Source organism: Phocoena phocoena, chromosome 16, assembly GCF_963924675.1.
Source record: "Phocoena phocoena chromosome 16, mPhoPho1.1, whole genome shotgun sequence".
Lineage (NCBI taxonomy): Eukaryota > Metazoa > Chordata > Mammalia > Artiodactyla > Phocoenidae > Phocoena > Phocoena phocoena.
In genome coordinates, this window is record NC_089234.1 from 32,380,875 (window position 1) to 32,392,899 (window position 12,025).

At 34.0% G+C, this 12,025-nt stretch overlaps 1 protein-coding gene and 1 non-coding gene across 2 annotated transcripts in view; both read right to left on the bottom strand.

The window, feature by feature from the left end:
- The window catches only part of TBC1D12 (TBC1 domain family member 12), a 94,088-nt gene that overhangs the window by 8,853 nt on the left and 73,210 nt on the right, over positions 1-12,025 (bottom strand). The window contains exons 4-8 of the mRNA XM_065894192.1: positions 11,187-11,269; positions 10,723-10,840; positions 9,402-9,508; positions 3,180-3,260; positions 477-565 (exon numbers count right to left, since the gene is read on the bottom strand). Of these exons, the coding sequence (XP_065750264.1) occupies positions 477-565; positions 3,180-3,260; positions 9,402-9,508; positions 10,723-10,840; positions 11,187-11,269 (478 nt within the window). The remainder of the gene's footprint in view (positions 1-476; positions 566-3,179; positions 3,261-9,401; positions 9,509-10,722; positions 10,841-11,186; positions 11,270-12,025) is intronic.
- TRNAA-CGC (transfer RNA alanine (anticodon CGC)) lies at positions 11,887-11,959 on the bottom strand. Its single transcript has one exon. It is a non-coding gene; the product is annotated as a tRNA-Ala (tRNA).

The following is a 12,025-nucleotide window of genomic DNA, read 5'->3' on the forward strand; positions in this document are numbered from 1 at the left end:
ATAAAGACTTGAGTCATATAGACATATAAAATGTAATCATTTCTCTCCTCATAAAATATAAACAACTTCATAACAGCCTCTGCACAAAAAATAAACTGTTTCTTCCTATTTCAATAGTATTATAATTATGAAAAATTTTAAAGTTTTGGAACAAACTTCTTTATATCTTAACAATATACTAGGCAAAAATGTTAAAATTTAAATATTTTACAGAATAGAAAGTGAAACAAAGAAATTAACTTCAGTGAAAACTCATCAAGTACCTTTATGTGCTATGTCAACTGCAATGCATTCAAACAGTGGAATAAAATAACAGAAATGCCTTTACTCTTTTCCTACTAGTTTTACATTTTTTATATAAAGGTCTACAATTTTTACAGTTTTGCCTTTTAAAAAATAAGAGTTATGCATTTAGAGAATTTGTTCCCTTGGATTAAAAAAAAATTAATTGTTACAAGCTGGTTAGAAACCCTTACCTTCTGAAAGATGTAGAGAGATGGGAATGTACGGGATATGTCCAACTTAATTAATTCCAGACTGGCCTCCCGATCAGCAACAGATACACCTGCATTTGCCAGTTAGATAAAATTGAAATGATTACTTGACTATACCAAGTTCAATCTTACCAACACAGAATGATCACACAGCATATATGTTACTTAAGGAAAGTTAAAAGCTGAAAAATTAAGAAATTTAAAGAAATGCCATATAGCTTTTACTGGAACTTAGAGCCTCTAATATGAAGAAAGTATCTATACACTTATCAGAAAGTTTTATGGTGCAAGATTTCTGCTTCTGGGTTTCACAGAAGGTAGGGGTAGGCTACTGCTGCCACAATAACAACTAGGAAAAAGAATGAATTTCAAATACCACTTGTTTTAAAAAAGGCATAAGAGGGACTTCCCGGGCGGTCCAGTGGTTAGGACTCCATGTTCTCACTGCTGAGGGCCAGGAAAGCAGTCTAAAGGATTTAAATCCCAGAAAGAAGAGCCTTCCCTTTCCTAGGTGAGTGGATACCAGTGGCCATTTTTCTTTCTAGGGGCATCTGCCAAGTCTCAGAATGGGCTCAGGATTGAGCCTCCATAGACAAAGGTACTCTGCTTAGGGAAAGAGAAACCAGAAGAGCTTTTCATGGCCACATAAGACTGATGTGACAGGAAGGATCTGGAGGAGCCTGAATGTATATCTGGTTTTACCCTGTGGGACTTTTGCTGAGTGCTAGTGTAGTGCAGAAGGCCAGGCTGGAAAGACATAATGAAATAACTCATAAGCACATGGCCCTTGGGAGAATGTCTCATTGAAGAGGGGAGCCTGTAGTCAAAATAGGACAGTTCGTCCTATCAACAAATTTGAAACCCAAGATTAACTAAGTCTATCTAAAGCTGTAATCTTGCCCAACCTAGCTCAGTTACTGACTGAATTGAGGCGATAACCCAATGGCCTAACAGAAAAGAGCACAATTCCTCTGTGGAAACACCAGCTTCAATTTACACCTTTTTTATTTATAATAACTAACATACAATTTAAACTTTTAAGATATGCAAAGAATCAGGAAAATATGACGTATAATCAAGGGAAAAACCAGCCAATAGAAGCAGACCTGCAGATGATCCAGGAATGGAATTAAACAAGGATATTAACTGCTATAAATATGTTAAAGAAAATAGAGAAAATGAGTGAGGAAATGTGTGGGATGGAAAGATAATTTCCACAGAAAAATAGAATCTATAAAAAGAACCAGGTAGACATTCTAGAATTATAAAGTGTAATTTCTGAAATTAAAGATATATATTGGATAAATAGGATATATTTAATAGACTGGATATAAAAGAAGAGAGGATTCATGAACTTGATTACAAAAATCATCTAAACTGACGCGCAGAAAGAAAAAGAATTTTAATAAATAGTATAAGAGACTTATGGGACACTGTTAAATGGTCTAAGATACATGTAATTGAAGTCCTAGAAGGAGAGGAAAGATGAGGCAGAAGTAATATTTGAAAAGATAATGGCCAAAAAAGTTTAATGACAAACTACAAATTATAAACACACAGGAAATAAGAAATCAGTAATTTAAACAGAACAGTTTTTCTGATTGAAACAATTCTTCATTTACATTTAATTTCTACTAAAATACAACTTTTACCATTTATTAATCATGACAAAATGTCTCTGAAGTAAATGCTCATAATTTTAATTCCTACGCTTCCAATATTTCATAAAAGTGAGTTTAAAACTCAGGCTGAGGCCCTGCCAATTAAAACTTCTTACATCTTCTTCCTTGAACTTTTAGTTTCCCACAAATAGCTGACATAGCTAACAGGTCTTGGGATGATACTTACATGAACCTTTCTGCCAATCAAATCTTCTTTCTAACCTTGTTTAGTCAATTTTCCCCACCATACTGTTCACTTTTCTAAATTAGAAAAAAGAGTATTCAAGGAATTTAACAGAGTTGTTTACATACTCATAGAAAACGACTATGAGATATGCACCATTTCTCTACCCTAAACCATGCTCATTTTTAGAGTTTTACTTATAGGGAAGAGAAAAATTTGCCTTCTATGAAGTAGAAAGAAAAGTGACTGGCAGATAAACAGCTCCCCATTATTCAAGGACAAGAAATATTTAAATAAATTTACCTAAATTTAATAAACTATGATGACAGGAAAAAAAAGTGTTCCTGTTTTCACCAAAATGATTAGGAAAAAAACCTGATGAGAGTGGAGGGAAAGATGAAGTCTATGTGTGAATTAAATGAACAAAGGTTAAGGCACAATAAGAATTATAAATAATACATTAGGGAGTGAATGAAAGTCAGTGAGAGTCAGGGGAGACAACAGGTCACAAGTGAGGTGTGCAGATCATCTATCTTTAAGTTAAGAGTTGGCCTAAAAATACTGTATCCCATTAGTCTTACTGTTGTGATTAAATCCTGGACTCTGGGGTTCAACAACCTGGGTTTACATTACAGCTTCACTGTTCCCAAGTTAAATACTCTGAGCCTCAGTTTCCTCTTATATCATTCAGTATAATACCATCTACTTAAAGGGTTATAACAGTAAAGGAGATAATGTATGTGAAGAATTACTAGTTCCTGATACACTGTAAAAATCACACTAGTATCTCAGCAACTGGATTTTGAGAAATTTTTATTAACCACAACAAAAAAATCACACCTTCTACATCATTCTCTGAATTTGTTTCACTGAAGCTTTTCCACCGTTCCTTTGCTCTTGAGAGGAAGATTTCATAAAGTTCTGGGGGGAAAAAAGAACAAAAATTCATAAATAATAGGAAAGAAATTTATTCTCATATTTTCTATTTTTACTCTTACTTAAAAATAAAGAGAAAAAATCCTATTATAAGGTCAGATTTTTCTTATGTAGCCGGCATCAAAAATGTGGCAAATTGAAGTACTTGATTCTACCAAAACTATTCATTACTCAACCAGAAAGATAGCAAAGAAAATACTGCAGAGTGGTCATCCAAATAGCTACAATATAGAATGAATGTTAAGAGGCAGGAAGAGATGCTTCTGCTGAAGAAGTATCACTGTAGAATAGCAGAGACATGATTTTCTTGGAGTCAGTCAGATCTAGATTCAAATTCCAGCTCTGTCACTTACTACCTGTGGGACTTCAAGAAAGGTACTTGATCACTCTGGAACTTGGCTTTCTTCATCTGTAAACCGGAGAAAAACACCACCTACTCATGGGGTTACTGATGCTTAAATAAGATAATTTACATACACCTCCTGACACCTTATAGACCCTCAATAAATGCAAATGCTACTTCTTGCTTTCCTTCTCTCTTGAAACTGGTTTCTCCATTATGATATTGCTATCTAAGGCTACCTAAGCTATCCAAAGCTACCAAACTTCACAAATTTCTCCAGAAGGCCTACATACAAAAATCTCAACCCTTATCTTTTTACTTTAATTGCCAAATCACTTTTTGAGACTACCACTCTGTGCTTCCATATACAGCATCTCATTAAAACTTCAAGAATAAAAGAAATTGAAAAATTTTCTCAATTCTCAAATTTTAATTGTTTCTACTTTCTATTATAGATATTTAAAAATACATAAAAATAGTAAATTTCCATGACAAAACAGCAAAAAGTACTTCTTGCCCAAATACCAACGTTTATATATTGCCCAAAATACCAAGAACATTTTTTACTTCAATTAATCTTTTTTTAAAAATGTATTTAGGGAATTCCCTGGTGGTCCATTGGTTAGAACTTGGCACTTTCACTGCTGAGGGTGTGGGTTCGATCCCTTGTTGGGGAACTAAGATACCACAAGCTGCAGAGCACGGCCAAAAAATTTTTTTAAATTAAAATATAAAACTAAAAAATGTATTTGTTTTTAAAGGTAATATATGAATGTGATTTTCTAAAATATTCAAACAGTACAAAACAGTATAGAGTGAAAAATAAATTTCCTTCCCTCCAATGCACTTTCTGCTTACCAAATCTCTAAAGATAAAAATATGCAAACACAAGCATATACATATATATTTTCCTTTGAAATAAAGTGGCAACATATTACATGCATTGATTTGCATCTTGCTTTATCACACTGGAAGTTGGTCCACATTAGTAGAATAAATCTACTTTAGGTTTGTGGGTTTTTTTTTAACAACTGCACAGTATCCCAATGTATGACTGTACCATATTAAGTATACATAATACTGGGTTGGCCAAAAAGTGCCTTTGGTTTTTAAGTAAAAATAAAAGACACATTTTTCATTTTCATCAAGAACTCTATTGAACAATGTATTCACCCTTTTGTTCCACTACCTTTTGCCATTTTTCAGGCAACTTCATAATTCCATCTTCCCAAAACTTTTAATCTTTTTGAGCAAAGAACTGTTCCAGGTGCCTTTAACAGTCTTCCAGGGAATTGAAATTTTTTCCATTAAGAGAATTTTGTAAAGACCTAAATGGAAATCCGAAGGTACAATGTCTGGTGAATATGGACGATGAATCAGAACTTCCCAGCCAAGCTGTAACAGTTTTTGCCTGGTCATCAAAGAAACATGCGGTCTTGCATTAGCCTGATGGAAGACTATGCGTTTTCTGTTGACTAATTCTGGATGCTTTTTGTTGAGTACCACTTTCACTTGGTCTAATTGGGAGCAGTACTTGTTGGAGTTAATCATTTCGTTTTCCAGAAGAAGCACATAATGGAGGACTCCCTTCCAATCCCACCATATACACAACATCACCTTCTTTGGATGAAGACTGGCCTTTGGTGTGGTTGGTGATAGTTCATTTCACTTGCCCCATGATCTGTTCTACATTATTGTATGGTATCCACTTTTCATCGCCTGTCACAATTTGTTTTAAAGGGAACTTTATTATGTACGTATGTATGTATGGCTGGGTCTTCGTTGCTGTGGGGGCTTTCTTTAGTTGTGGAGAGTGGGGGCTACTCTTCATTGCGGTGCACGGGCTTCTCATTGCGGTGGCTTCTCTTGTTGCAGAGCATGGGCTTTAGTAGTTGTAGCTCGCAGGCTCTAGGGCGCAGGCTCAGTAGTTGTGGTGTACGGGCTTAGTTGCTTTGCAGCCTGTGGGATCTACCCGGACCAGGGCACGAACTTGTGTCCCATGCATTGGCAGGTGGATTCTTAACCACTGTGCCACCAGGGAAGCCCCACAATTTGTTTTAAAAACATAACATTTTCATTACGTTTCAGTAGAGAATCGCATGTGGAAATATGGTCAAGGTTTTTTTTTTTTAGCTTAACGTATGTGGAAACCAAACATCAAAGTGATTCACATAACCAAACTGGTGCAAATGATTTTCAACGCTTGATTTGGATTTTTTGAGTATGCTGGCTATCTTCCTCGTGGTATAACATTCAATTGTTCTCAATTAACGTCTCAATTTGATTGTTATCAACTTCAACTGGTCTACCTGACCGTGGAGCATCGTCCAGTGAGAAATCTCCAGCACGAAACTTCACAAACCACTTTTTTTTTTTTTTCACAAACCACTTTTGACACGTTCGATCAATCAAAGCACCTCCTCCATACACTGCACACATCTTTTTTTTGCCATTTCAGCTGCATTTTTACCTTTCTTGAAATAATAAAGCATAATATGCCGAAAATGTTGGGATTTTTCTTCCATCTTCAATATTAAAATGGCTACACAAAAATTCACCAATTTTGATGTCTTTTTTAAAATTCACGCTGATATGACAGCTGTCACATACAATCTAACAAAAGTGTTTTGAATGAAGTTAAAGACAACTAAGTGCTATGTGCCATCTTACAGATAAAAACAAAAGAATCTTTTGGCCAACCCAATATATATACTAACAAGAACCAGATCATTATAAAATTGCTGACTTTTACATTTCAAATAGACTATTACTATTCTGACCCTTTCTCCCTTCTGTTCACTTCTTGTTACTACTCATGGTTTGGAAAGAAGAACTTTAAAAAGAACAAAAAACTTAAAATTTCTATTATTTATGCCCATCTCCATCAATGTTTTAATATAAGATGTAGATATAATCTTCAAATTTAGATATATAATTTTTTTGCAGTTCTTAGACTGAGGTTTGCACTTTTTCATTTCAAACCGATTCCAAGCTAGGAATTCCAGTTTCACTGTTCTACTCAAACTTCAAAACTGTCTTGGGAAAAAAAGGCTCATGAAATAAATACATCACTTTTGGAAGTCACAAAATTGATCCAATAATAAAAATGTAGCAATGCATTTCCAAACATCAAAGGATATCTCTTCACGGAAGAGTTACAGTGCTCATCTATAATAAGATAACCTGCATCTCAGTTCAATTTCATGCTTGACTGGGCATGTCACACATTTTATTCTGTATGTACAAACGTAGAGCTTGAAGCAGACTAAAGAAGTATCTTGGATTTGAGCAGAGAATACTTTGAGATCAGTGTATGTTTCATTTTCTTGTTTTCTGACAGTAATGATACTGTATGCATTCTCAGTAAATTTCACTTTCACTATAATTTGATATTCATCATCACAAATCACTGTTAGAACACTCCTTTGAGATAGCTAATTATCTTATCCCCATTTACAGATGAAGAAAACTAAGACCTCTAGATGTTAAGTAATTTGCCCAAGGTCACAAACCTAATACAGAGTGGAACCAAGATTTGAACCACATTTGACTGACTTTAGAACCCCTATTCTTAGTTACTATTCTCTAATGGTTATAAATTTCATGATTAAGACAAATACAACAGGAAGAGAGTCAAACTATTAGAGCCCCTAAAATAAACAAAGTTATCAAAACTAAATTTACTTCTGCTGAAATTTAGCTTTCTTCCCACCACTAATGAAAAAGAAGAGAATGAGTACCCATTTCACTCCTGAATACATAACTGTTTAGTAGAGAGAAGCTAAAATGACTGAAAATAAATGACCCAGTTATTTTACAAACCTTACAAATTTCAAGCTTAAAAAATAACTTTCTTATTAGAGAATCACAAAAGATTAATACCAACTTAACCAATGTTTTAATGTCTAAGTTGTCAGGATACCTAAAAGTGTAAAGCCAAAGTTCTCAAAAAAAAACCAAAACTGCAAACAAAACTTCAAATAGTCACCAATACTTCTTCATCTCACCTATATGCAAAACTGATTCCTAAAACTTTAACCAATACAATACCTTTTTTAGGCTTAATTTAAAACTCAATTCTTGCCCTAAATTCTAATTTTTTAAAAAAATTCTAATTTTTTAATTAAAGAACATGTCAAGTTAAAATGACATGTTCATTATAGGATTTTTGTGAAAATCAATTTTATAAACTATACATGATCATGCTATTCAAAGTTGGCATCACTTTTAAGACTAAAGATAAACATTTAGATTTTTGTTATAAATTCTGTACAACTATATATAATGCTGATTGCTGTAATGAATATCCTTGTAGAAAAGCTTTTGAAACCAATCCTGATTATTTATTTACTTAAAGTGTTAGAACTGGAATAAATCCATCAAAGGTTATATTTTTGGATGCTTTTGGTAAATATTTCTAAATTATTTTCAGTCATCCTCCATGTGGGTAATTTTCATTAATTTTAATCACTTTTGAGGAGTAAAAAAAGACAGGTACCTTGATGTTGTGTTTTTTGTTTTTATTTTTTGGCTGCACTGCATGCATGTGGGATTTTAGTTCCCTGACCAGGGATTGAACCTGCACCCCATACACTGGAACCCTGGAGCCTTAACCACTGGACCGAAGTCCTGATATTGTTTTAACATATACATCTCTGATTTAGCAATCACTAGGAAAATGGTTAAATAAGTTATACTATAGCCAAACCGTGGAATACAGTGCAGCTACAGGACATATAAGTGCCCCTTTTATGCACTGATATCGAGGGATGTTCAGATGGTTTGTGGGAAAAAATAAAAGGAAGAAAAAGAGAAGGCTTAAAAATTATCATATGTAGATGTACACTTCTTTATGTGCATAGAAAAAAGATCTGGAAGAACATACACCAAATTGCTAAATGCTACCTAGAGTAGGATCAAGAGCAGAATTTTGGGTGGAAGAGGGGGACGAAACATGCAGTTTGTACTTTACTATTGCTTGACTGTTTTTCAATAAATATGTAAATAAAAAATTTTAAGTAACAATGTATTATTTACATTATTATATTAGAGTCCCTAAGTCTTTCTGTGGTACCTTTATCTGACATTATCATTATCACTCAGACCATTTATTATCTTTTATTACTAATTATTTTACCCTACTGATAATATCCTTATTGTATGTAATTTTTTTTAGTTCATCAAAACTACACTACATTCTACTCCTATCTACATTTTACTCCTATGCGTAAAGGTTTTAAGAAACTTAAGAAAATAAAAACAATGAGAATCTTACTTCTTTTTGTTTTTTAAACTTTAAAATTTTTAAATAAAAAAATTCAAAATGACTGGTTTGGGTAGAAAGATAGGAAAAGAAATTTCTAGCTTTCCCTCAATATATGGTTTTTAAAAAAGAGGAAACTTTTCCACAACTATTTTATTTTTCCTTGTATATGTTTATTCACCTATTGTTACCTAGACCCAGAAGTTTGTTTGTTTTTTTTTGACCCAGAAGTTTTTGAAGTTACCCACGGTTAAGATATTTAGATGTCAAGATTATTATTGATGGTTGTAAACTAAAGGAAAACCCACAAACCTTATTTATATAATATGAAATATAGTAACTTACTTATTAAATCTTACCAGGTTTTAGAAGGGGGTAGGGAATGAAGCATGCTCTTAAAATGACACATATGGTATATGGCCATATATGGCCTTTTCAAATGACCAATCTACTAATCTGCTTTGGAACGCTGAAGATGGCTGTTTGCATGTGTGGGAGTAACTGAATATAGAATACAAACCAGGAGTGATATTTAGTTCATTTCCTACAGCTAGACTCCAAACTTTCCCACGGACACTAGGGGGCAATCCCTGCCACCACAATTCTCGAACTCTTCTTGTACTACGCCTAGAATTAAAGGGGGAGAAAAAAGGAGAAAGTTACTTTTTATACCAAAAACACTAGTTGCATGATGGTTTATCTAGTCTATGACCAAGTGACTACAGAACACAGAGAGTTAAGTATGCGATGCACTCTTTTCTTGGGTTCATGTATGTAGGCAAAAAAAGCCAAAAAATATATAGTAATTTAAAGGGAACTGCCTTCTACAACTGCCACTTATACTAAGGATACAATGAGAGAATCAGAAACATGGGGACAATTATGAAAAAAGAAGATAAAAGGAACATAAAAACGCATTGCCAATTCAGTACCAAAAACAAAATCACAACATATTTACTATGGGTAAAGCCCTAGTCTTTGAAAGGCAGCATAGTCTACTGAAAGAAGTGTGCGCTTTAAAATCAGATAGACTTGAGTTCAAATCTGGTTAACCATTACTTGTACAACCCTGGGCAAATCACTTAACCTCTCTGACTTTGAGCTTCCCTGTAAGATAAATGGGAGTAAAGGTTATAAGAATCAAATGTGATTACTTGTATAAAGAGCCTAATATAGTATCTGTCACACTGTGACAATATTCAACAAATTCCCAATGCACATCCTACACTAGGCATTGCAGAAGACATCTCCTACCGTCCAGTCTAGAGGAAAAATAAGGTATGTGTAAAAATACTGTCAAAAAATAAAAGGCAAAGTAAGGCAAGAAGTGTATTAGTCTCCAAGTATAATGAGACATCACAGAAGGGAAAGATCATATATATCTTACCATCTTGATTATGAGAGAAGCATATTAGAAGCCACTTTAATAGTTAACATTTAATAAATGCATATTACAATGAAGGTACACATTTAACATTTTCTTTGCCAAAAAACCTGCTATTACATCAATAGTGCATCTTGCAATAGATGGTATGTTAGAATTAAGAAAATATGGTAACTGAGGAAATTAGAAGTTTCATGGATCAACTAACATTTCAGATGGGACTCAAATGATAGGTAAAATTCTGACAGGCACAGAGGGTGGTCAGTAAGGGAAGTAGGCATTAGAGACAGGGATTTACAAAAGCAAAGCACAGAGATAAGCATGAAAGTTTTCAAACATTGGTTAATAGTATAATTTAGCTAAAACATAAGATACACGCTGGAAGTCATAAAAATACAAAATCGGAAACGAGACCTTTGGAGACAGACTGAAATTCAGGAAAAGTCTGCTTACTTACATTACTTCCCAATTGGGTAGTATTTCATTGATCCAAATTACCATTGCACTTGCAATGTTTTCTTCCTGTTTAAATCGTTCTTTCATTATTTTTTTTCTTTTATGTGCTTCTTTAATTTCTGTTTTAAACAAGTAAAAATTATTTCAGGAATAGATTCATGAATAATATCTTCATTTATAAATTAAGATACTAGTAGTCCCAGGTTTATGACACAATTACAGAGTCTCTCATAGATAGTCTGCTGCCTTTTTCCTCATAATAGTTTTGTAAAAGTACTTATAGAAAAACTGTGATTCTAGAATGACATTTTATTTCTCTTTAAGAACAAATTTAGTTAGAAAAATAAGAAATCAGCATCATCTTAAAGACAGGCTTGGTCAATTTCACCATGTTCCATCCTACTGAAATTCATTTCCTTTTGATACCAATAAATTAAATATACCAATTGGAGTTAAATTTTATACCTCGTTTTTTAGCCTCAGCCACCATCTCATCATATTCTTGTCGGTGACGTAAAGCTTCTTCCACAGATTTGGCAGGAAGATTTCTGAGGAAAAACAAATTTTACGTCAACTTTTAAAAGACTAACTTAAGTTTATTGACTTCTTTTCTTTTTATAGCTGGATACAAAGAATTTCTAACCCAACCTTCACATTTCATACATTAAGAAAGTATAAAGGGCTTCCCTGGTGGCGCAGTGGTTGAGAGTCTGCCTGCCGATGCAGGGGACACGGGTTCGTGTCCCGGTCCGGGAAGATCCCACATGCCGCGGAGAGGCTGGGCCCGTGAGCCATGGCCACGGCCACTGAGCCTGCGCGTCCGGAGCCTGTGCTCCGCAACAGGAGAGGCCACAACAGTGAGAGGCCCAAGTACCACAAAAAAAAAAAAAAAGAAAAAGTATAAGGTTGAAAAGAACTCTGCATCTTAGAAAGGAATCAGAATCCAGGTTGCTAATATTTGTTATACATTTGTGTGTATATAAATTTATATAACATATATATTTGTTTATATATCATTTAAACATGTCCAATTTTAGCCAATAATCCTAGGTTATTTGTTAAACCCACTTACTATAGTTTTTTATTTTAGTCAACTTTTTTTTTTTTCAATATTTATTTATTTATTTGGCTGGGTCAGGTCTTAGTTGCAGCCTGAGGGATCTATTTCCCTGACCAGGGATCGAACCCAGGCCCCCTGCATTGCGAGTGCGGAGTCTTAACCACTGGACCACCAGGGAAATCCCTAGTCAACTTTTTTGAGGTATAATTTCACACAATAAAACGGACAAACATGTTTTAAGAGT